The sequence below is a fragment of the Chaetodon trifascialis genome, chromosome 13 (genome assembly GCF_039877785.1).
Source record: "Chaetodon trifascialis isolate fChaTrf1 chromosome 13, fChaTrf1.hap1, whole genome shotgun sequence".
NCBI lineage: Eukaryota > Metazoa > Chordata > Actinopteri > Chaetodontiformes > Chaetodontidae > Chaetodon > Chaetodon trifascialis.
The window spans coordinates 609,585-636,899 of record NC_092068.1 but is presented as its reverse complement, the minus strand read 5'-3'; the positions used below and the strand labels follow the sequence as shown (position 1 = coordinate 636,899).

Here is a 27,315-nt window from a genome sequence, read left to right as displayed (position 1 = left end):
AATACACATATTAAAATCTGTATAAGCTGTTCAACAAAATACCTGATACTATGACATAAGTATACTCCACAATTTACATTAAAAAATGTCATTGGATTGCTTTGTTGATTTATTTATGGCACACTTAGGGATTTTTGAAAATACAATAAATAGCTATATTTGGACATTTATTCATCATTTTAGAATAACTGGGGTGATTTTGTGGGGAACAAGTAGACCTTGTTTGATTGAATGATCAATCCAGCGATGAATGTGACTGCAGGTTTGCTGTTTATGCAGAGCCAGCACATTACTTAGAAGCAACAAACTGCCACGTATCCAAGAAACAGTGATGCAATGTAGCTAAATACATTTACTTAAGTACTGTTCTTAAAAACAATTTAAAGTACACATGCTTAAGTTGGGTACTTCCATTTTCTGCCACTTTATGCTTCCACTCTACTACATTTTGGAGGCAAATATTGTACTTGAGAGATCAGCCAGGTTGATAATCGATTTAACAATAGTTTAGAGTGTATACATTTATGTAAATATATGTGTAATTTACTTACTTATTGTAATTAAAGACATATTAGTACATTTTTGCTAGAAATTTAGTTTTAATATTTAAGTACAGTTACTATCAGACACCTTAAGACTTTTACTGAAGTATTATTTATTTAGGTGACTTTAACTTTTAACAAATTAATATTGCAACATATCTTTACTTTGACTCAAGTAGGACTTTTGTGCACTGTATTAAACACTGACAAGAACCCGTAAAATTAGTCTTAACAATGTTAGATAAGAATAGCATGACAATTTAGAATTGTCTAGAGATGGGCCATTAAATATATCGTTGATCATAAATCAATTAAATAAATAAATAATAAGTCAATTGTGTTGAAATTATTATTGAGATGAGTGTGAATCAAGGTAATCCCAAATATTCTCACAAGAGTGACTATAGAAACAAGCCTGGCTCACTGACGTACAGTTCTACTGTACAATTGGTTTCCTGACTCATTAAGAAATTACTTTGTCACCATGCTTGAAGGATGTGTTTGCACATTGTATTTGCACATAAACAACTTAACCAGGCTTGTATAAAAAATATATATTGCAAACTAAATAGATAGGTAGATGATGTTACAATCATTTGTAGATTCTTCATTTGTGCAGGAAAACCTTATAATTTAAGATGATTCATTTACTTATCATAATGTATTGTTTTTAAACAAAAATATGAATGTATTGTTTTTAAACAAAAACAAAGTGTGCTCTATTTTTGACACAATAAAATATATGTTTCCCAATAAGTTTTCCTAACATGTTGATAATCATCAGGATAATATTTGCAATTATGGACCGGGTTATTGTGACATGAAAATTTCATATCAGCCAACATGTGTTTCTTAAAAGAGATGCTGTTATTGAACTGAAATATAAGTATTAATTTGCTATTTTCTGACTGCACCAGTGAAAGTGATATTACCACTACAGAAAAAAGTCAAGAATAAATATTATACTGTGAGGATGCATAGATTGATTAATAACTACCTCCATGTTCTTCCTAAGCAACACTGTTCATATTTACTCATGAGTAGGTATTTGAGACATAAATGTTAGAAATGGGTGAAAAATTTCCATGCACATTTGTTGACACTACCATTCAGAAGACATTCATAAATCCTCTTTATGGTGAGAAGGGCATCGTTGTCATCGTCTGTGTCCATTTGCCATGGACAGAAGCACTCTGCCAAAAAGCCCTTTGTTGTTCTCCTGGCAAGAAGGAGGATTGGGTGTCGCTCCAGTAGTTCCCACTTGTGAAGCTGCAACAATTGACCCAAAACCATACAGCTTAAAAATAAATGACACTAAGTTCAGAGTACTAATAAGGTCAGTATTTGTTGCTTTGCTTAACAGGCAGAGAAGTGGAAGTCAAAGAACTTAAATAACAATAAATAGTTTCTGAATAGAAATGTCAAATGAACTATTACACCACTTGGAACTAATCAAACGTAAGACAAAAAATAGCTACTATCTTTCCAGTCAACTGCATAGGTTTGCAGTTATTGGGAATACTACTATACTATTTTTACTACACACACCACAGAGGTTATGTTTTTACCTATTTGTTGGTTGATCGGTGTGCTGAATGACACATAAACTGTTGGACAGATTTCTATAAAAGATTGGTCTTGGCCCAGAGTATAAACTATTAACTTTTGTTGTGGATCTAGAATGTTTTAAAATATTTTAATCAATTTATTTATCAGGTAATAATGCATGGATCCTGATTAAAAAAACAGGTGTATTTAGGAGACTGGACTCTTTGAGTGGATATAAAGGGGACTGTTGGGACTTGGTGGAGACAAGCACTGTTCTGAGTGCAGTTCTACTTCATGACTTTCTGTATTAAATTAATGCAACTACATGTGTAGGCTAATTCAGAGAAATACTGCTAACAGTCAATTCGGATTGTGATATGCAGTCATCTTATTTTATTACCTTTACTGTCATCAGACTAAAATTCTTATCTTTTCCTCTCATGATTTGTTCCAAGGATGATGGAATGTGTTGACCCTTCATCGTCCACAGTTTCTACTCTCTGCAATTTGGGTGTTTTCACACTATCACTCTAGACCAACATTTTAACAGTTTAGTTCTTTTTTTTTTCAGCTGAGAAACCTTGCCAAACTCATTATCACAAAACCCCAGTTGGAAGTAATTATTCATGCATTTATTTCCTCATGACTTGATGACTGCAACTCACTTTTCACCTTAACAAAACCTCCATAAGTAGTTTACAAATTGGACAAAACAACATTCATTGGAGGACTATGAACATTAAATCCACGATCACAGATTTGATACTGAATGTCTTCAATGAATTTTTTATCCACTTATCGACGGTAAACGGTTGCTAGTTAGATGAGAGCCAGACATCCTTGTTTACCCATAGTGCTGTGAGAGAGCCTTTTGACCAATCAGAGATTTGTTTACATCTGACTAACAATGAGAGTGCAGAATTGGCTTTAATATTAGCATGTACAATAGATTTGGATGGGTCAGATGATCTGAGATGTAAAAAATTACAAATCAAATGATGTACAAAATGCAAACTAATTAGACAATTCTGTGTGTGGGGAAACCAGCAGTGGTGTTTTAGTCTTTGTGAGAATGATGCCATAAATGTTAATAAATAATTCTCTGGGTGATTTGCAAAAATTTCAGTGAGATTCAATTTGATTTTTTTTGTGTGTTCATTGTCATTTAATTACATGTGATCACATGATGTCATGATTATGATGATTGCATGATGTCACATGAATGTGACAGTTCAACAAAGACATTCTGATAGCTCAGGTTGTTTTCAAAAATGATGCATATAACTTGATGCATTACAGAGTTGATGTTACACACGCACTATTCTTTGGTCTCAAGAGGTTAGTAATGTGGTGTCATATATTTGTGGAGATTAATTCTTTAACCGACTCGTACAGTGAGGTATTAGGAATCTGGACTCAGACTCAGGTAACAATGACTTGACTTGGATTCTTCATAGGTGGCTCGGATTTGGACTCAAAATTAAACACTTGGGACCTGAGAGTGACCTGGACTTGAAAATTGGTGACTTGACTGCAATACTGCAAAATGTTGCTGCCACACAACTAAAAAGGCCTCTAAACAATCTCATGTAATGTAACATCAAACTTTGATATCTTTACACTGGCTGCCATAAAAATTCAGAACTCACTTCAAGATCCTAGTCATAACATTTAGAGCCCTGCATGGTGAAGCACCTGCCTACATGTAAGAGCTGTTAATGCCCTGAAAGACAAGTGGGACATTTGCTGACTGTTGACAGGCTAAAGAAAAAAAAAATGAGACTGCTTTTGAAGAAGTAGCTCCTACACTCTGAAACGCTCTGCCATTCAACTTCCATAATGTGGACACAGTTGATACATTTAAAAATCAGCTAAATTCTGTTATTTTAACTTGCTTTTGATAAATGAGTTTGATCTTTTATAGTGCTATGCATTGGACCTAGCTTGCTGGCTGTTCAGCTGTTTGCTTTATGTATTTTTGTTTTTCTGTAATTGTGGCTGTGAAGCCCCTTGTGTCAATGAAGCCCCTTGTGTCAATCTGCTCTTGAAAGGTGCTAATCTTATCATTCTTATCTACTGGATTTCTTCTATTCCATGAGGGGGAGATGCCCTATCTTGCAATATTAGCAAAAAACCAAAAAAAAAACAAAAAAACATGACTTTTGTATCTGCATTACAAATTATTGACTACATTTAATGGGTTCCTTCTTGGTCCATGCAACAGCCTTCCACCAAGTCTCAACACAATCAGGCTGGTGTTTTTTCTGCAATCCTACCAAGCAAACTGAATAAAAACATAAAAATCTAAATAAATGTTTTACTGATACTGACTGTGCAAACCTTTTTTTATGTCATGTCCATTTAGTTAGTAATAAATGGTCATTCCAATGTTTAAATTTGTGTTCTTATTAGCAAACTAATATACAATACCCATACGTTAGATCATATGCCTTTGAGAAATTCAAATGTTGTGGTTATAAAAATATTGTTTACTGTGTTGAATGCAATGCAGATATCAGCCATTGATCTGTACTTCACACATCATCTAAATTGAGAATTTGAGACTTTTTTTTCTTTTAAAATCACACAGGGATGAATGTTGGAATTCTAGGCAGCAATAAAACAATGTGCATGTTAACATGACTATATGGGGCAATTTACTTACTTTAAAAAAATGCTTGAATGAAAAAGTCACTTACCAGTAGATTTGTGGCATCATACACTTTATTGATGCTGCAGTTTTTCTGCTGCCGCTCCTTCCACTCCTGGGAAAACTTTTTCTTTTTCTCCTCTAGCTTTGTTTTATACGGCTGGTTTGCACCACAGTGCTGACATTTTTTGCAGGCCACTCCAATTTTTGCCTGGCATTGAGAGCAGTCCTTGAGAGTAGGCATCTGTAGCAAAAAACATACATGATGTTATGAAGATTAAAAGAGAATGCTAAGCAGAGGATAGGTGGTATTTTTTCACCCATGCTGTAGGTGAGACATTGTGTAAATTGTAAATCCAGTATATCCTGCTACAATGTAATGCCAGGAACGCAGAGGGGGCACGAAAGCCACCAAGGCTGAGAAGCTGCTGCCTTTTGTTGCTTTTAGTACACATAACTTACAAGGCACGTGTTCTTTCAACTTAGTGCAAAAAAGTGATTGTTCCCTCATCCAGGAAAGCATAAAAGAATATCCTTGATGAATGTGTGAGGTAATTATAAAAATCAGAGCAGAAAAGCAGAACTGACCAGTGCAGAGATGTGTGCTTCTGATGTCACAGCCAGGCTCCTGCTTACTTAAGCATTATACTAGGACCTGGAGCCACAATTATGAAACTGTGTATAGGATCCATACTTGGGGTGTAAATGCACAAACGAAGGCAGGTGTAAGGCATAAAAAACTGGTAATGTCTATGTGAACACCTGCCTCATATCCAACCCTATACAAACCCATTTTCACCCAGAAATGTTTCGTGCTATGCATCACAATTCATCCATACATAATGCAACATTATGCTTGGCTGTCACTGCAGTATTTATGTACTTATAGCAATCAGACAGTTTCATACTGTTTATGATAAAATAGATCTGTAAGTTACGTGTCATATGGAAGGATATTAAGCATCATTCCTCATTTAGTTTCCATCTCTTTACTTCATCACCTCATCTCAAATAACATCAACATCTGTATCGCTTCTTTAGTGTCTCCAAAATGAAACATACTAAGGTCAAAATTTGTTAACAGGTGTGCCCAGTTTTATACATCACACCTTTTGTATAGGGTGTCTTATCTGCGTCTCCTGGCCCAATTATTCCGTCATGAACATACTGAATTGACGTTACAAGTAGTAACGAAAATATCAGTTACTACAGTACACATTGAATCAACGCAAAATATGACTTCATGTTATATTCTGTATTGTTTGTAATCATAGCGGTTGTCTGTACACAGTAGCTAACTTTTCTTTAGATAACTTTAAACTAAATTTACGTTAGCTTTGACAACGTTAACGTCATTTTAGCGTCAAAATGGTTGAATATAGGCTTACGTTACCTTAGTAATCTTTGTTACTAGAGTCAGCGTTATTACACAAAAAGAACTAACTACAAATTCTATCATTTTCAAATTGTTTTATAAATATATGAACTAACTACTTACCTTCATTAACCTGTCCACCGTTGCAAAAAGGATGTCAACAACAAAGATAAAAACCCATAATGCCAAGGGGCGAAAATTATTTGTTAAATGCCTCCCGCCGTCGGTAGGGGCGCTAATTTACAGTAGGAAAAACTCTTCTGGGTCGTATTCCAGGACCTGTACATACGACCTGCGCTGGTCGTATTGATTTGGAGGACTTGTTGGATAAAAGATGAATTTATAGCTGAGCTGCTGTATTAGATTACATTACACTGTAAGAGGTGTACCTGATAAATTCGCCACTGAATGTATATCCCTGCAGACTCCAGTCAAGGATTCCCCTGTATTATTTACTTTCAGATTCTGTACGATAATACAGAGCCAAAATGATTGAAATCATACCAATGTCCAAATATGGACAGAATTGCAGGCGTGTACTCTTACTTCTGTAATCTCATCTCATGAAAATGTTTGGGAAACAGTGGCTTTTGATGTGTGTTTATGTCCCTCAATGTATTAATCTCAACACTGTTTTATCTTTCTTTACCACTTCTAGTCTTCTCCAGCAGTGGCAAGCTTGACTTGACTCAAGACCCGGTCTCCGCTGGGGCCTATGACATGATCTGTTTCTGGCAATGGAATGCTTTCACCAAAAAAATCAGGTAAATGTAGCATTGCTTGTGGTGTGGAATTTGTCTTGTTGATAAGCAACCGACTGTGAGTCTTGTATTTGTCTCAAGGCATTGAGTGATCATCAAAGTGTATGGATCGCTTACAATCAGGTGTCATAAGCTCAGGGACTTGACTGCAGCACACTTTTCTTGCAATGGAGGAATGCAACGCCTATTTTGAACAATTATGTGCCTGTCTTAGCCTGCTTTCTGCCATCTTTCTCTCCCTGTATGAGGTCAAATGAGTTTCTCTGAAGACTGCCCATTCAAGAAAAAACGTATCTACCCTCTCCCTGGTTATATTATATAATAAAATGTTTTGTTGATTGAAATTGGTTGCCTGTTCATTTTCCACTATTGGCCAAACTTCTTTGTCGGCTTAAACTGAGCAGCTGTAGGCATTCATTGACATTCAATTTTTCATTTGTCTGTGTATGTTTTAGTGTTTTAACATTAGAATCTCAGTAATTATGACCATTGAAGCATAAGGAAAATTAAATGCATTCATACTGTAAATTCAATTCAATTAAATTTTATTTGTATAGTGCCAAATCACAACAGAAGTTGTCTCAGGACACTTTCTATAGAGCTGGTACAGGCCGAACTCTTAGAGACCCAACAATTCCCTTAAGAGCAAGCACTTGGCGACAGTGGCAAGGAAAAACTTCCTTTTAACAGGCAGAAACCCCAGGCAGAACCAGGCTCTGCGTGGACGGCCATCTGCCTCAACTGGCTGGGTGAGAGAGACAGCAGGAGAGAGAGAGCGAGAGACAGACAGTGAGAGACAGACAGAAATGCAATCAAAGTAACATTGATAGTGGATGTAATAATAGTAGCTGCAGTTGCAGTGGATGTCAGGCAGGGCCATAGCAGAAGATTTAGCCATAATCCACAATCCTGATTCAGCCACTATCCATGGGAACCTGCAAGACACCACAAAGACTCCAGGGAAGAAGCTCAGACAGTAACACGCCTTGATAGGACATGAAAGCGTGCAGATGGAGAGAGAGAGCAGAACAGGGAAGCTCGGTGTATCTTTGGAGGTCCCCCGACAGTCTAATGCTATAGCAGCATAACTAGGTGCTGGATCAGTGGTGAAAGAAGTATTTGGATCTTTTACTCAAGTAAAAGTAACCACAGTGCAGATATGCTCTCTAAGTAAGATAAAGAAGTAATCCTGCATTAAAAATTTTACTTGAAAGTACAAAAGTAGTAGAAAAACTAAATAGTGCCGACTACGCAGAATGGCCAATTTCAGAATAATGTATATTACTCAATTGTAATTATTGATGTAGGCAAAGGCAAAGGCAAATTTATTTGTATAGCACAATTCATACACTAGGCAATTCAAAGTGCTTTACAGAAGCATAAAAATACATTAAAATCATACAGTTCAAAAAGAAAGAAAGAGATTAGAAGAGAATAGAAAAATAAAAATAAATTACAATAAAGGAAAATTAAAAACAGAAGCCAGTAAAAGACAATAATTTAGCATTTAGAATGATTAAAATCATTGAGCAGATATATTTACTTTATTTAAAAGCTTTAGCAAATAATAATGTTTTCAACCCTGATTTAAATGAGCTTGGTGCAGACCTCAGGTGTGCAGGGAGAATGTTCCACAGGTGAGGAGCATAATAACTGAAAGCTTCTTCACTTTGTTTGGTTCTGATTCTGGGAACACACAATAGACCTGTCCCTGATGACCTGAGAGGTCTGGATACTTCATATGGGGTTAATAAATCTAGAATATATTTTGGTCCTAGACCATTTAATGCTTTGTAGACCAACAGTAAGATTTTAAAGTCTATTCTTTGACTCACAGGAAGCCAATGTAGTGATCTGAGGACTGGTGTGATATGGTCCATTTTTCTGGTGTTTGCAAGGACTCGTGCAGCAGCATTTTGGATCGGCTGTAGTTGCCTAATTGATTTTTTGTTTAGGCCAGTAAAGACTCCATTGCAATAGTCCAACCTACTGAAGATGAATGCATGAACAAATTTTTCCATGTCTTCTTTGGACAGACATTCCTTAATTCTGGTTATATTTTTCAGGTGGTAGTAGGCTGATTTGGTAATGAGCTTTAAATGGTTGTTAAAATTCAGGTCAGAATCAATAATTACACCAAGATTTCTGGCTCTATCTGTTGTTGTCAGTGACATGCAGTTAAGTTGAGCACTGATCTTTGACCTTTCATTTTTGGGGCCAAAAACAATCACTTCTGTCTTATCTGCATTAAGCTGAAGAAAATTCTGGCACATCCACTCATGATGCCACTCATTGATGAATACACTCACTCAGTGAAAGTAAGGGACTGTAGTCATGTGATGACACAGAAATATAAAGTTGTGTATCATCTGCGTAAGTATGATAAGAAATATTATGATGCTCCATAATCTGAGCTAGGGGCAACATGTAGATATTGAAAAGAAGTGGTCCAAGGATGGACCCTTGTATGTCATGATCAACTGTATGAGTTGTGATTTGGCGCTATACAAATAAAATTGAATTGAATTGAATTGAATTGTATCAAAAGCAGTGAGATCTAATAATACTAAGACTGAGGTTTTGGAAGCATCATTATTCAGATGTATGTCATTTAAAACTTTGATAAGTACTGTCTCAGTGCTGTGGTGTGGACAAAATCCAGACTAAAATGCATTAAAGAGATTGTTCTGCATCATGAAAGCATGTGTTTGTTGAAAAACAACCCTTTCAATAATTTTTCTTAGAAAGTAGTATAGTGTATGTATTAATACATACACTACTTAAATGATGATCTAGTAAATGTGGAGCCATAATCTATTTGCTGATTGTATTTTATATTGTTAATCTGAACCTGCAAAGTAACTTAAGTTATAAATGCTGTGGCATAAAAAGTACAATGTTTGCCTCTGAAATGTAGTAGAGTACAAGTCACAAGTAGCAGAAAATGGAAATACTCCAGTAAAATACAAGTAGACTGTACAAAGTCTAGTCAACGACACGTATTCACTGCAAATTATGCGTTGACCGAGCAGCTGCTCCTGTCAGTCCCACTTAAAACCATTCAAACATGCTGACAGTGGAACAGTTTGAAGCTACACCACCATGACACAGCATGGCAGTGAGATTAGTGTCGCACCTCTATTTCTCTACAGCGCTGTAATGATGTGTCGGTCACGAACGAAAACAATTTTCCATTCAAGCCGCACGTGATTGGTCAACTACATGATGTGTGGAGGCTTCAGTGTGTATACACTGAGCAGGGGTTACAGACACAGCGCACACACACACAGCTACAGCCACAGCCACGACAGACAAAACACTGGAAAGGTGAGAAAATGAGTGACCGTAGGAAAATTTGTGTTAAATTTAGATCTTGTGCATTAGTAATTAATTTTACACATGATTTTACATTATTTTGGTAATAAATTAATTTGAGCAACAAAAAATCTGAGGAGCCACTTGGTAGCCAAAAGAGCCGGCTCTTTTATGAGAGCCGAGCTGTGAGAACCGGCTCTCTTAAAAGAGCCGGAATTCCCATCACCACAGTGCTGGAACAATCGCTCCTCGTGCGTATGCACGCATTCCCTGAAGATAGGAAGGCAATTGACAAAAATGTCATAAAGCTCGCTGGAACTAAGCAAATACAATTTTACAAAATAAAGCACCAGTGGCACTTCCTGTTAAAACCCAGAATATCCGTTTAGTAGCTCACTGCTCAATGCCTTGAGACAAATACACACCTATACACAAATACACTCACAGTCAGTTGCTTATCAACAAGACAAATTCCACACCACAAGCAATGCTACATTTACTTGAATTTTTTTGGTGAAAGCATTCCATTGCCAGAAACAGATCATGTCATAGGCCCCAGAGGAGACTGGGTCTCGAGTCGAGTCAAGCTTGCCACTGCTGGAGAGGACAAGAAGTGGTAAAGAAAGATAAAACAGTGTTGAGATTAATACATTGAGGGACATAGTAGTAGGAAGGTGACCATGAGACTACATTTACTCTCCACAACATTTACTATCCACAACATATTAATAACATTATTTGGAGCATAACAAAAATAAGAAATATAACGCACTGCAAATGCCAATTTACTATCCCAAAGAGTCTCCGCGTGATTCACTTGAGATTTTACTGACATGTACAATGTCCCGTTTACTTTATAACGCAATAACATAAACCATTATAATGCTTCACGCGTTTTTCGCCATAATTCCACAGTGCTCCGCTTCTTGAAGTACAACATCCGGTATGAGAAGCGTCTGCTTGTTGCAGAACCGGATGTTGGTGGCTGTCCGCTGTAGATGTCAAATATAGCGTGGAGTGGAAAGAGGATCGAGATAATTGTGGAAGTCTTTAGAAACGATTGGCCAGTGCGAATATGTTGTTGTTGCTGCTTGCACCCGCTCTGCTGGCTCGAGCGACCGGCTTCTACCTCCCGGGTCTCGCACCCGTCAGCTTCTGTGAGCCTGGAAAAGACCAAGTTCCAGACTGCAAGGTAAACATATGACGCAGAGCCACTGTATATCTACCAGATGTTAGACAAAATAAGTGAATAACAAAGTTAATGTAGGGTACACGCAGTTAATAAACAGCCAAGAGGTACTGGAATGCGGTTGCCAGCTGAGTCAACACTTTAGAAACAGCTCCAATGCTCCAACAGCTAACAAACGATAGCCTAAACAAGCAGCAAAGCTACCGGTTAATAACTACATAGCAAGCTAGCTGTGTATGGCTAACGTTAAATATCTCAGAGTGACTTTGATAGTCTGCATATCAACCTAATAACAGATATGGCTAGATTGTATGAGACTCTTGTTACATGTAAAGAACTTACTGTAAATTATCGTGAGTTGAAATATATTACTAATTGTTATACTATGTGACATGCTCTAAAACTGCAGTCTGTGACTATTAGTGAGACTGGGACAGCCCTGCCGTTTTGTCATGTGTGTCACTGGCCTCTGAACATACAAAAGAATTTCCAAACAAATAACAGGAGACTATGTTAGATTGAGCTCCACCAATAAGCCAAAGACACATCATACATAAGTAAATAGGCTTTATGTTCAGCCACATTACATAATAACTTAACAGCTTTGCACAAATAATAAAGTGCTGCACAATCACAATTCACCCAAACATGAATTAAACACTGCATGGTCACAGAACAGGTGTAGCAATAATATATATCATACCTTAATGTAGTTAACAAGTTATATGCATGTGTTGTTTCTTTGCAATCACATTGCCAGGGTTGAGTTTCATTAGCATCTTTGTCTTTTGTCAATTATCACAAAAGTCTCTAAAGCTGATAGTCAGCTTGTCAGACCTTGGATAATGTTCCAATTCATTTGCCCAAGCATCAGATGGCAGGTCCATCGTAGAGTCCCACATGTGTCATAGATGATTGCTCCAAACCAGGTTCCAACATACTGGTTTACTCTGTGCACATCTCACAAAAGTCCCTCTAATAATCTATGAATTATTTTAGCTTTTGCCCACTGCCCAAATTTTGCAGGAGAAGCTTGAATTTCTGTGCAATATGAAACATCCCAGAGAACCAGTGAGCAAACAGAGGGACTGTCATGTACTGTATAGTGTTATAAAAAAGCATTTACCCCCATTGACTTTTTCATGATTTATTTATTTTTGTTAAGAAGTTCTATTTCTTGAATACAGTTAATTAGAAAAATACTTTAACAGGGTTCAACCAAATTACAAAAAATCCTGAACATATTTCCATACTTATCCACAGAATTCGGAACATTGTTTCTGGAAGACAGACTGCTCTTTTTCCAAATGTCATAACGGAGTCCTTAAAACAAGATAAAAAAAAAAACAAACCAACCAATCGCAAATAAGAATTTAACAACATTAAAACAAAAGCCAGAGTGAAGCATTCCTGCTGTCTTCCTAATATATATCTGTCTGCTTTCTTCTTTCTTTTCTTCGAGTCGACCATTGAGCTGTTTGTGAACAGGCTGGATTCAGTGGAGTCTGTTCTGCCTTACGAATATACTGTGTAAGTATCACTGTACCAATGTGTCTGTTATTTTTTGTGTAGGATTATTTCATTTCACCTTTTTTTGTCTTATTCCTTCAGGATTCCCAATCTGCTTTCCTATATGTTTTTGTCCAAAAAGCATTCAGTAATTGTTATTGTTGCAGTTTAAAGCAAAAGCTGGTTTTTAGGTCAATAGTGAGACATTTTATCCATTAAATATAAGAACTTGATTGGTATATATACAGCCATTTTATTAATTAAATGCAATTAAACAGCATCAGTTCTTCACAACATTGAACAATTATCTCGGTTTTTGTAAACTTTTAATTTGGAACGCATAAAAAAGGGTTCTAATTAAGTTTACCCTTTGTTTTTTTATACTTTATTCACACTGGTTTTAATATAAATGAGATATACAAAATGATCATTATGAAAGTCATTACTGTACATGATTGGATGTGATTGAATTCATTTGCAAGTCCATGGTCCCTCTATAAATAAAGTGTAAAAACAACAGCAACATTCCAAGCGTTTGCACACTGTCAATGTATGTCCACTAAGTGCTTTTGCCACTGACAGACTCAGATAATTATAATAAGTGTTTGACAACATTACGGAAAGGATCCCTACAGAGACAGACCATTTTGTTAGTTAGTAAGATCTCTTTTGTTCTCACTAGGGCTGGGCGATATGGCCTAAAAACAAAATCTCATATTTTTTCACAAAAAACTTGATTTACGATTTTTTCCGATTTTTTCCCTACTGTTTAAAGAAGACAATCAGTACAAATGACAGAGATAATTCAAAACAAGTTTTGCTTTTATTTATCAAAAACTTAAGGTAACCCCTATTTCCCTCCGGGAATTAAAGTGCAAGCTGGTGTTTGGTTACCAAAAATACACTTTGTAGTTTGAAAGGAGACAGACTTGTTTAGGTTCACATTAAAAGCTGCATCATTTTCAAAAATATTAACAAGAAATGCTCTCATTACTGAATCTGAAGCAAAATACACAACACTGACAATTTTCAACATCTCTACCTACAAACACAACTTACAACAACTTGCCACAACTTACAGGGATACATGGCACGAACATGCACTGCAACTTACTCTTAGCAAAATTCAAATTTTTTTTATAAAGTTGGTCTCTTTTTCACACATATATATTGCACTGTATATATTATTGCACTACACACACACACACACACACACACACACACACACACACATATATATATATATGTATGTATATATATATATATATATATAGTACAGGCCAAAAGTTTGGACACACATTCTCATTCAATGCGTTTTCTTTATTTGTTTACATTGTAGATTCTTACTGAAGGCATCAAAACTATGAATGAACACATGTGGAGTTATGTACTTAACAGAAAAAGGTGAAATAACTGAAAACATTTTATATTTATATATGTTTTATATTCTAGTTTCTTCAAAATAGCCACCCTTTGCTCTGATTACTGCTTTGCACACTCTTGGCATTCTCTCAATGAGCTTCAAGAGGTAGTCACCTGAAATGGTTTTCACTTCACAGGTGTGCCTTATCAGAGTTAATTTGTGGAATTTCTTGCTTTATCAATGGGGTTGGGACCATCAGTGGTGTTGTGCAGAAGTCAGGTTAATACACAGCCGACAGCCCTATTGGACAACTGTTAAAATTCATATTATGGCAAGAACCAATCAGCTAACTTAAGAAAAATGAGTGGCCATCATTACTTTAAGATATGAAGGTCAGTCAGTCTGCAAAAACTTTGAATGTGTCCCCAAGTGAAGTCGCAAAAACCATCAAGCGCTACAACGAAACTGGCACACGAGGCCCGACTCAGGAAAGGAAGACCAAGAGTCACTTCTGCTTCTGAGGATAAGTTCATCCGAGTCACCAGCCTCAGAAATCGTAAGTTAACAGCAGCTCAGATAGGAGACCAGATGAATGCCACACAGAGTTCTAGCAGCAGACCCATCTCTAGAACCACTGCTAAGGAGAGGTAACAAGCAGAAGAGATTTGTTTGGGCCAAGGAACACAAGGAATGGACATTAGACCAGTGGAAATCTGTGCTTTGGTCTGATGAGTCCAAATTTGAGATCTTTGGTTCCAATCGCCGTGTCTTGGTGAGATGCAGCGGATGGATTCCACATGCCAGGTTCCCACTGTGAAGCATGGAGGAGGAGGTGTGATGGTGTGGGGGTGTTTTGCTGGTGACACTGTTGGGGATTTATTCAAAATTGAAAGCACACTGAACCAGCATGGCTACCACAGCATCCTGCAGCGACATGCCATCCCATCCGGTTTGCGTTTATCGCGATCGATCATTTATTTTTCAACAGGACAATGACCCCAAACACACCTCCAGGCTGTGTAAGGGCTATTTGACCAAGAAGGAGAGTGATGGAGTGCTGCGGCAGATGACCTGGACTCCACAGTCACCAGACCTGAACCCAACCGAGATGGTTTGGGGTGAGCTGGACCGCAGAGTGAAGGCAATGGGGCCAACAAGTGCTAAACACCTCTGGGAACTCCTACAAGACTGTTGGAAAACCATTTCAGGTGACTACCTCTTGAAGCTCATCGAGAGAATGTCAAGAGTGTGCAAAGCAGTAATCAGAGCAAAGGGTGGCTATTTTGAAGAAACTAGAATATAAAACATGTTTTCAGTTATTTCACCTTTTTTAATTACATAACTCCACATGTGTCCATTCATAGTTTTGATGCCTTCAGTGAGAATCTACAATGTAAATAGTCATGAAAATAAAGAAAACGCAATGAATGAGAATGTGTGTCCAAACTTTTGGCCCGTACTGTATATGTGTGTGTGTGTGTGTGTGTGTGTGTGTGTGTGTGTGTGTGTGTGTGTGTGTGTGTGTGGGTACCATACCCTTAGAAGTGGTTGCTTTGCACCACTTCGGTGATTGTTTTTTCATCGTGCCCCTTTCTTATCATACGTGGTGCCTTGGGTAAATGATTCCTCCACAGTAAGTTGCTTTTTAGCAGGAGTTTGTTGGTTGTAGCGGTCTTGTTCCCCTTATAAAGAGTGGCATTTCTCCCACTCGGCGGGATGCCTCTGTTTTAGATGCTGGAATAAGTTCGTTGTGCTGCTGCCTTTTGTAGCTACGGGCTTCAGACAAACTTTGCAGCGTGCAGTCACCTGTTCCACGTTTGTCGCTTTAAACCCATACCAGTTCCATACCACTGACGATACCTTTCTTGGGAACAAACTTCTCGCTCTCCTTAGTGGTAGCCATATTGCTGCTGTGTGTGTGTGTGCATTTCTGCGAAAGATTTTTTTTTTTTTTTTTATCGTCCACAGCAAAAAATTTGAATTAATCGAAAAAATCGATATATCACCCAGGCCTAGTTCGCACTCTCCAAAGCCACCAGAATCTCTAATTAGTAACTAATTTTATGATCATAAAACACATTTCATTCAAACGCAACAGAAAAAACCTTCTTGGTTCATCTTTACACTGTTCTAACAATCACCACCACCTCTTGTTTGGTTGAAATAAACTCTTAATTAAACAAATCAGGACAGGAATGAGAGAGTGTGCACATCAGAGAAGCAGCAAAAACAGCATGTAGAGCTAGAATATTTCCACATCTAACTCGAATATTATTTGCAGCAGACTCGACAGACTTAAATATGTTGGACTTAAATAGATTTTCCTAGTAAAACAAAACTAAACAAAACAAAACAGCAATTACTCGATAATGGAAACTCTTGTGGTTTGTGAATAGTTTTATGACTCCTTTCTATCATGCAGTGCCTTCAGTACATCCACCGTGGCAGTGCTGCTTTTTTTTTAATTTTCACAATCAAATGTATTGTTTTTTGTTTGTTTGTTTGTTTGTTTGTTTTTTTTTACAATTCAACCATTGAATATATAATATTATTATATATGAAATTTTAAAATTTTGAATATTCATTGACAGCCCTAGACTATTGGAAAAACAATTTGGGGGTTTAAAGATAAAGCCACATGGCATTAAGAGTTTGTAAACCCTTGTCCCAGATACCGAATTTGAATGCAGTGTGTTATGCAGAATAAAGATGCTGTGCAGCTTCATGTATTTGGCCCCAAACACCTTGAACGGTCACCTCTTTTTTGTGCAGGTTTGACTTCTGCTCGGAGAAAACAATGAAACGTCCATCAGAAAATTTGGGCCAGGTTCTTTTTGGGGAGAGGATTGAACCCTCGCCCTATAAGGTAACACACATCTAAACACACACAAATATGTTTCAGTGAATATGTTTACATAGACAAAATACATACAGAGGGTTGTTTTTTGCATATGCAATCCTATATGTAGGCCAGGTCTAGAAAACTAGATTCATTAAAGCAGGCCTGCAATTAATGACTGTTTTTATTATTGAGTAATCTGCCCATTATTTTCTAGGCTAATCTAGTTAATTGTTTGGTCTATAAAATGCCAGAAAATATTGAAAAATCTCCATCCCAGTTTCTCAAGGTGAAGGTTTTCTTCTTAAATATCTTTGTTTGCTAGTTCAAACCTCCAAGATATTCAGTTTAATATGATATTAAAACAGAGGAAAAGCAGGAAATCTCCATATTTGAGAGGCTGAAAGCAGTGTTTTCTGTCATTTTCATGTGAAAAATTAGTTAAGCGGATAATCGCTCATCACAATAGTTGGCAAAAAATTTTCTGGCAATCATGAGCAAACGGAAGTGCTAACTGAATCAACGAGAGAGCTGGCTAAGATAGCAAGTGACACAAACCAGCGAAGCCCAGGCAAGGAGGAAAGTCAACTGACCACCAAAAGACTGGCACATCTGGAAATAATCTTGCAAGAAATAAGGGATTTTCATCATAAAAAATAAGAATGTCTCACAGAAATTATAGACAATCTGAGGATTGAAAGAGCTCATTTTGCCTTAACTTAAGAAGAAGAAGAAGAAGAAGAAGAATTCCTTTATTCATCACAATTTACACACAGTATGCACAGTTGAGGGTGAAACTGCACACGCCATGCATCTGTGAAATTCTTTCCTGCTTTTTGACCCATCCATGGTCAGTCCTTCCTCCACGGCAGACCAAGAGCGGTGGGCTGCCAGTCAGCTGGTGCCCGGGGGCCTGGGGACTTCACTTAGTTGTAATGTTTTGGGGCACTTCATTTGGATTTCATGTTATTTGTGTAATTGCTCACTGCAAGTTTACAAGTCGGGCCAACCAATGTGGATCTGCTGGGGACAAATGGACCAGGCAAACGTGAGCAGCAAGGGACCCCTGACTCCAGGGGTTACAAATTTTGAAGGATGGAGAAATTCCATGTTAATGGAGGGAGGCCATTATATTTGTTATTCCAAAGGAAGGAAAGGATAGGTTTGAATGCTCAAGTTACAGACCCATAGGTGTCTTTAACCAAGATTATAGACTGCTCCCTGCTATTTTAGCGGGACATACAGAAAAAATTCTGCCAGGGATAATTAATTTAGACCAGGCAGTTTTCATAAAACAGAGACAGACACAAGGCAATATTAGACATACTCTGCATGTAATGCAACAGTAAAACAGGTAGAAGCTATAGTGGTGGAGCATGATGCAGAAAATGCATTTGACTCTGTTAGATGGGATTTTTTGTATAAAGTGTTGTAGAGGTTTCATTTTCACAAGACATGTATCAAGACCATTCAGGCTTTGTATAATATACCAACAGCTAGAATCAGTGTTAATGGAGTCTTATATACAGCTCTGGAAAAAATTAAGAGATCACTGCAAAATGATCAATTTCTCTGATTTTACTGTTTATAGGTATGTGTTTGAGTAAAACTTTTGTTTTGCTCTATAAACTACTGACAACATTTGTCCTAATTTCCAAGTAAAATTATTGTCATTTAGAACATTCATTTGCAGAAAATAACAAATGGTCAAAATAACAAAAAAGATGGAGTGTTTTCAGACCTCAAAGAAAACAAGTTTAGTTTTCTTTCTGTTGAATATCTTTATCGAGTTTTCATTTCTGCTGTCAAAAATATTGCGTTATTAACGCAAATCAATTTTAACGGCGTAATTTTTTTAGCGCGAAATTAATGCTCTTTGTCACCTAGTAAACTAGTTTTTTATAACCTGTGGCCACTGCTAGTAACGTAAGAAAAACTACAGGATCCGATTGTAAACTGGAAACAAAACAATAGGCATGCCCCACGCACATGTTTGGTCTTGCCTGCTCGCTAGCTGTGAAAGAGTAGGCTACCGGTTTGTGTGGATGTGAAGTGCGAAACACCGAAATGGATGCGAACAAGATTATGAATGGAAAGTTTAGTTTCAAAAAGTTGACAGATGGGTCGACTGACAAGACCAAAGTTATCTGTTTGTATTGTCGGTGTAAACTGAATTATCAATGTAGCACATCCAGTCTGAAATACCACTTGATGGCCAAACACACAGCGAATGCGAATTCTCCGCCTCCTTGTCAAAACCAGGCAACAATGGATGGCTTTCAACAGAGGGATATGGATGGAACCAAGTGTTTATTTTTTTGTCATCTGCTTATTGACAGTGTTAAATTGTGTGAGATTTGATTCATTTAAATGTGAATGATTGCTCAAACTGAGAATGTTAGTGTGAAATATAACACTACATCTTGTTTTCAATGAAAAACATTTGCACAAAGCAAGCCTATCCACTTTTCCATGTTGATAACAGTATTAAAATGATAATTCAAGAGACATTTAGAATAAGATAAGATATACCTTTATTAGTCCCACAGTGGGGAAATTTCAGGTATTACAGCAGCAAAAGTGGATAGCAAATATAGAGGGCATCCGTAAAAGGAATATCAAACCAAACAATATAAACAATATAAACTAGGAATAATGAAATATGAGCAAACAATACTGATATTGCACATTGATATGATTGATATGATTGCACATTGATATGAATATGAACCATCAGTACTGACAATTCAATTCAATTCAATTCAATTCAATTCAATTCAATTCAATTCAATTCAATTTTATTTGTATAGCGCCAAATCACAACAGAAGTTGTCTCAGGACACTTTCCATATAGAGCTGGTACAGACTAAGCTCTTTTATCTACAACCTGCAAGACGACCAAGCACAGAGACTCCGGGGAAGGAGCTAAGTTAGTAACAAGCCGTGGTAGGACATGAAAGCGTGCAGATGGAGAGGGACAGAAGGACAGAGGAGCTCGGTGTATCTTTGGATGTCCCCCGACAGTCTAATCCTATAGCAGCATAACTAGGGGCTGGTCCAGGACAAGCCTGAGCCAGTCCTAACTATAAGCTTTATCAAAAAGGAAAGCTTTAAGCCTACTCTTAAATGTAGAGACAGTGTCTGCCTCCCGGACAAAGACTGGAAGATGGTTCCACAGGAGAGGAGCTTGATAGCTAAATGCTCTGACTCCTGTTCTGCTTTTTGAGACTTTAGGAACCATAAGTAGACCTGCATTCTGGGAACGCAGTGTTTGAGTAGGGCAATAAGGTACTATGAGCTCTTTAAGATAAGAAGGTGCCTGGCCATTTATGGCTTTGTAAGTAAGGAGGAGAATTTTAAACTCTATTCTAAACTTTACAGGGAGCCAGTGCAAAGTGGCGAGTATTGGAGAGATATGATCTCGCTTCCTGGTTTTTGTCAGAACACATGCTGCAGCGTTCTGGAGCAACTGGAGAATATTCAGCAACGAATTTGGGCAGCCTGATAGTAAGGAATCGCAATAATCCAGCCTGGAAGTTACAAATGCATGGACTAGTTTTTCTGCATCATTTTGAGACTAAATATGCCTGATTTTTGCGATATTACGTAGGTGAAAAAAGGCAGTCCTTGAAATTTGTTTTACATGGGAGTGAAAGAACATGTCTTGGTCAAAGATGACTCCCAGATTCTTTACAGTGGTGCTGGAGGCCAGCGCAATGCCATCCATAGCTGCTATGTCACCAGAAAGTGACTTTCTAAGATGTTTAGGGCCTACTACTATAACTTCAGTTTTGTCCGAGTTTAGCATCAGAAAATTGCAGGTCATCCAGGTCTTTATGTCATGAAGACATGCTTGTAGTCTAGTTAACTGACTGGTTTCTTCCGGCTTCATTGATAAATATAGCTGGGTATCATCTGCATAGCAATGAAAATTTATTGAGTGCTTCCTGATAATCTTACCTAAAGGAAGCATATATAAGGTGAATAGAATTGGTCCAAGTACAGAACCCTGCGGAACTCCATAGCTGACTTAAGTGAGCACAGAGGAGTCATCATTAACGCGTACAAACTGAGAGCGATCTGACAAGTAGGATTTAAACCAGCTTAGCGCAGTTCCCTTAATGCCAATGAAATGTTCCAGTGTCTGCAATAGGATGCCATGGTCAATGGTGTCAAATGCAGCACTAAGATCCAATAAGACTAGTACAGAGACAAATTCTTTATCAGATGCAATTAGAAGGTCATTTGTAACTTTAACCAGTGCTGTCTCTGTGCTATGATGCACTCTAAATCCTGACTGGAAATCATTTCACAATTTCACATTGAATGATAGTACTCCTGACTGGAGTATTGATAGTGAATAGTTTCCTATATTGCACATAGGAATTGATATATTGCAACTTAAGTTGAAATACACCTGAGCAAATATTTTCACAGTATGAATGAACATGGTTAATGTGTAATATAGTGCAGTCATATTGAAAGTCTTGTGAGTTTGTGGTCTACTGGGAGCACTGCTGGTTGTAGAGTCTGACTGCTGCAGGAAGGAAGGACCTGCGATAGCATTCCTTCACACACTTTGGGTGAAGCAGTCTCTCGCTGAAGGAGCTCTCCAGTGCTGTTAAAGTGTCCTGCAGGGGGTGGGAGTCGTTCTCAATCATGGATGACAGCTTAGCCATCATCCTCCTCTCTCCTACCACCTCCACTGAGTCGAGGTGGCATCCCAGGACAGAGCTGGCCTTCTTACTCATTCTTGCTCATACGGGGTCTTTTTGTGTTCCATATAAATGTACTAAATCGACCGTTCAGTTCTTTGATCACTTTTTTTGGGAGCAAGATTGGGAGCATCTGAAATACAGAATTTTAGGCAAAATAATCATCTTAAGTAATGAAACCCTGCCTAATATATATAATGGCAAGGAAGTCCACCTTTAAGGTCGTCATATAAACGTTTGAATGAAGGTGAAACATTGGCAGCATAAAATTGATGAAGAAATGGAGTTAGCGAAATACCTAGATATGTAAAGCCCTGTGTTGTCCATCTACAGTAAATGGGCAAGATAAAGGGGGTGAGAAATTTGTGTGGAGACCACCTAAAAGGAAGCGCTTTCGCTAAATTAATTTTATAACCTGAAAACTGGCTGAAGAAACCGATCAGGTCTAATACCGCTGGTATTGAGACTTCTGGCTTGGTAAGAAACAGGAGAACATCGTCAGTGTACAGAGATATTTTATGAATTTTTTCACCAACTGAGATACCTGAAATAGAGTGGGCACACCTGATCCACAGCCTCTGCCAAAGGCTCAATAGCAATTGCAAATAGTAAAGGGGACAGAGGGCACCCCTGTCTAGTTCCCCGATCCAGCCAGAAATAAGGTGTTCTCTTGCCATTGGTTAATACAGCTGATAATGGGTTATCATATAACAGCTTCACCCAGCTAAGAAATGCTTCACCTAGGTCTAGCGTCTCCAGAGTAGAGAAGAGGTATGGCCATTCGACCTGATTGAAAGCCTTCTCTGCGTCCAGGCTAACAACTATACAGTCAAGTTTCCTAGATTGGGACAGCTGGATGACCTTAAGAAGCCTCCTCATATTACTACATGAATTCCTACCAGTAATAAATCCTGTTTTGTCATTATTAATAATACAAGGCAAGACCATTTCCAGACACAGAGCGAGGGTCGTAGACAACAGCTTAAGATCTGTATTTAACAAACTTATAGGCCTTTTTGACGCACATTCATCATCGGCCTTTCCTCTCTTCAGTATAAGGCTAATATTGGCCTCTGTTAATGACCTTGGAAGAGATCTATTTTTCAACGACTCATGAAACATATTAAGCAAGGGTTTTATAAGTAAGGATTTGAATTCTTTATAAAATTTCTCAACCAAAGCCGTCCGGGCCTGGTGCTTTACCTACTTGAAGAGAGTTCAGAACTTCCTGCTCTGTTATTGGTCTATTTAGTGTTTCTCCCTGCAGATCTGTGAACTCAGGTCGGGCCAGATCAGACAAGAATAATTCAGAGAACCTCTGATCTGGCACAGGTTGATTGCCCTTATATAACTGATTATAATATGCCTCAAATACTTTGTTAATATTTTCTAAGTCTGTTCTTCTTTTACCACCAGCGTCTTTAATAGCTGAGATACAATATGAGTCAGATTTCTAATTAACCAACCTAGCCAGATATTTATTTGGTTTATTTCCGAATTCATAAAGCCTCTGTCTTGCCAGTCTGATACTCTGTTCTGCTTCATGGGTGAGCAAGGTATTTAAAGAAGCTTTGACAGCCAACATTTTTTCAAGATTGGTGTCTGAGGAATTTTTAGCGTATGTTCTTTCAGCATCTGGCAACTTAGATTCTAACTCCCTCTGGCACTGAAGTGCTTTACATCTTTTAGTTTTCACATAAGATATTATTAGGCCTCTAGAGTACGCTTTGCTTGTTTCCCAAAGGATAGAGGGAGAGACATCAGAGGTGTCATTAATTTTATAAAATATCTTCAGTTCAGAGATAAGATAAGAAGTGAAGTTTGGGTCACCAAGGAATGAAGATTTGAATTTCCACATCATGGTGGAAGGAATACTGGAGGAATATAGGGCTATGGTCTGAGATTGTAATATTTCCAATAGAACAAGAGGTTACCAGACTCAGATTAGATTTTGGAATGAAGAAATAACATATTTTTTAGCTACTTTTGTGGACATTTAAGTAAAAGGTAATCCCAATACTGCCCTGGCCCTTTTGGTGAGGGGCCATTTATTCAAGGATGATTTATCCATTTGAGGGTCCAAGAGACAGTTGAAGTCTCCCCCTATTATTGCCTGTTCACATTCTACTTCAGCAAACTCTGTAAAGGCCTTTGTTATTAGTTCTGTTGGTGGTTAGTGTAGCATCCCTAGCTGAATAATGGTCTGACTCTTTTAGACTGATGGTTCAGAGGTGCTTTAATGACTTGTCCTTGAATGTCATGAACAACTCTTGACCACACTGTAAGAGCTAGTGAGAAAGCAAATAAAACAAAATATTTTAATTGCAGATAACAATGCAATATCTTCTTAAAATCCCTTTATAAAGCTGTCATACTAACAACAGGGTTAATATGGCGATATACTAGTTTAACTCACGTATTCTCAAACTCTGCAAAACTACTAAAGAACGTAAACTAAAGTGACTTAAAATGCACACAATGTTAAATAAAACATAGACAAGCCTTGTGCCCTCTTCAGCCAGGTGCTATACCAAACAGAAATATTGCTTTTAACTCCATTTTTCATGTGAGTTTTACTTAGTCTCCTTCCCGTTTTCATCTCCTTTTTTACTTTTTTTTTTTTTTTTTTTTTTTCAAAATAAAAGTACCAACCTTGTAAAAATGAAATGGATTAAAATACTTAATAAACAGCATGTTATTTGGGTCATTTACACTCCCACTAAATTATGAGTGTTTTACAAAACAATATGGAATGTAACACAAATAATTAATTAGTCCATTAGTCCATTTATCCACCTATATCAGTATGTCTGAACGTAAGACTCTTAAACCAAAAAGGATATGACTGCAGAATGATGAGAGTTCTTACCCAGTCTCTAAGAGCAGAATCAGCTTCTGAACTGGATGTTCAACAATGGATGGCTTGTTAGGATGCTGTCCCTCCTTTCCCATCTTCTGGTCTCCAAGACATATCTTTACTCTTCTTACAAGTCCATCTTTATCAGTCACTGTCTGTACAACTTTGGCCAATCTCCACTCGTTTCGTGGCAGATCCTCTGCTTTCTCCATGATAATGTTGCCAGCTTTCAGGTTTCTTCTAGGAGTATGCCAGTGTTGTCTGATGGCGATATTAGAGAGGTACTCTCTTTTCCAGCGACTCTAAAATTGCTCTGCAAGATACTGAACGTGACGCCACCTCTTACGAGCATTCATGTCCTCTTTTATGAATCTGCCAGGAGGTGGTAATGCAGCAACAGATTTCATGGTGAGAAGGTGATTTGCCGTTAGTGGTTCAGGAATGTTTGGATCACTCAGATTGTCAACTGTGAGTGGATGACTATTTACAATAGCCATTGCCTCATAGAAGAAGGTCCGGAGAGAGGCATAATCAAGGCTGCCTGAAGAGAGTGAGATGGTGGAACGAAGCACATTCCTTACGGTTCGAATTTGTCTCTCCCATACACCTCCTGCATGGCTCGAGTGGGGAGTGTTTAAGATGAAGTCACACTGGTTTTGAGCCAAAAATGTAGTAAGACGGTTCTCATCCACTTGCTTGAGAGCATCATTCAGTTCGTTTTTAGCTCCAACAAAATTACTTCCCTGGTCACACCGAATCTGGCGTACTGCTCCTCTTGTAGCAATAAAACAGCGGAGGCCATTAATAAATGCAACTGTTGACGTGTTGTCCAACCTTTCAGTGTGAATAGCTTGACAGCAAAGGCATGTAAAAAGGAGGCCATATCGCTTATGCACTTTGCGTCAGATGTTGGTGGTGCTGGGTGAATCAGGATGAGGTGGTGAAGAACCAACAATACTCCACCCTAGGTCTGTGCGGACTGCATAGGGTTCACTGTCTTCTCCCAAGATTACTTGCCGTGGTGCCAGTGCCCTTGGACAGCTGTATCCTATCAGAAGACCGTCACACTCTAGTTGTGGTGAAATTTCACCTGCTATTACGCTCAGATGATTCCAGTGCTTTGCCGTTTCACAGGTAAGAATGTGCTTTCAATTCACTCGTATGCAAATCTATGGTGTAGACTGGAGGGAGATTGATGAGCATTGTTGAGGTGTAACCACATACCCTAAGACCCTCTCACTGTGCACTATGTCATCCTTTCCAACCATGGTAGTTAGCTTCAGTCTCACAGGGTGAGCCTTGGTTTGTAAACTTTGACTAACATCTTGGTCGACAAAGACTGTATCACTCTGGGTGTCAAGCAGGGCATAGACAAGCTTTTCCATACCTGGATTGCTGATGGAAGAGACCCATACTGGCACACTCAAGGAGGTGTTAGCATGTGGCTCCTCAATATTTACACTGAAAGACAGTGTGGTTGCTGCTTCGTCTGTGTTGCTCTGATTGGTGACTGACACTGGTTTGGCTTTAGCGTAGCTGTGGTCATGGAGACAGGTCGGGTGTCGTCCTTTACAGGTGTCACATGAGTGTCTGTGCCGGCAGTCCTTTGCACTATGGCCGGGTTTCAAGCAACCATAACAAAGTTTCTTTTCCTTTACATATTTTCGTCTTTCAGCCAAAGACTTCCTTTTAAACTCAGGACAGCTGTGCAGGCGATGTTTACTGTCTCGACAGAACATACATGGCGGCTTCAAACCAGTCTTTGATTGCATTTGGTTTTCAGTCTCAGCAACTACTTGTGTATGGAGCATGTTCGATTTGGCTTTCCTTTCTTTAGTATGGCGTTTATCTGGAGGTGAGCGAAGAGCCTGGAAGGAGATTATGGGATTACAGGCAATTTCTGCTTCCATTAACATGAAGTCAACAAAATTCTTGAATCTTGGAAATTCTTGCTTGTCCTTTATAGCTTGAGTGACAAGGCGGTTCCACCGTGCAGCTGCTCAGTCTGGTAACCTTTGAGTCAATTTCTGATTTTCTTCACAGTCATTCAAAATGTCAAGGCCTTTAATATGTGGTACGGCTTCCTGGCATGCATGGAGAGAATCAGCATACGATCTAAATCCATCAGCATCTTTGTGTTGGATCTTTGGCTAATTTTCTCTGAAAGCCCTCTATATAATGAATGGCTGACCATACCTGCTGTTGAGGCATTTCCATGCATCTTTGTAGGCTTCAGCATCCTCTCTGTAGAAGATGCCATTGAGTGTCTTTCGAGCTGGACCTCCAATGTACTTTCTCAAATAATGCAGTTTGTCTGCTGAGGAGATATTCTTTCTGCATATGAGTGATATGAATGAAGCCTTGATATGAATGAAGAACTGAATTGGGTCACCAGTGAATACAGCAGGTTCCGGCATTGGGAGTCTGTTTAAGGCAATAGTGTCTTGGACTGCTTGAGCAATATATGAAACATCTGTTTGTGGGGGCAGTACTCTTGAGGAAACATTAGCGGGTTGCTGGATGACAGCTGAAGACACAGGTTGCTGTGGTGATACATACTGCTGGTCTCTTGTGTTGTTGTCAGCAGAGCAGACAGTGTCTTCCCTCATTACTTCCTGATTGTAAATCTCCAATCTGCGGCTTTAAGATCTC

General features: G+C 38.2%; 2 protein-coding genes across 4 annotated transcripts in view; one reads left to right on the top strand and one right to left on the bottom strand.

The window, feature by feature from the left end:
- Positions 1–27,315, bottom strand: part of zswim8 (zinc finger, SWIM-type containing 8) — a 425,535-nt gene that overhangs the window by 123,828 nt on the left and 274,392 nt on the right. The window lies entirely within an intron of this gene.
- The window catches only part of LOC139340971 (transmembrane 9 superfamily member 2-like), a 369,464-nt gene continuing 353,289 nt past the window's right edge, over positions 11,141–27,315 (top strand). For both annotated transcript variants that reach the window (XR_011602988.1, XM_070977149.1), the window contains exons 1-3: positions 11,141–11,383; positions 12,843–12,910; positions 17,025–17,118. Coding sequence is in view for 1 of the 2 variants with exons in the window: in XM_070977149.1 (XP_070833250.1) it covers positions 11,267–11,383; positions 12,843–12,910; positions 17,025–17,118 (279 nt within the window). In the remaining variant the exon portion in view is untranslated. The remainder of the gene's footprint in view (positions 11,384–12,842; positions 12,911–17,024; positions 17,119–27,315) is intronic.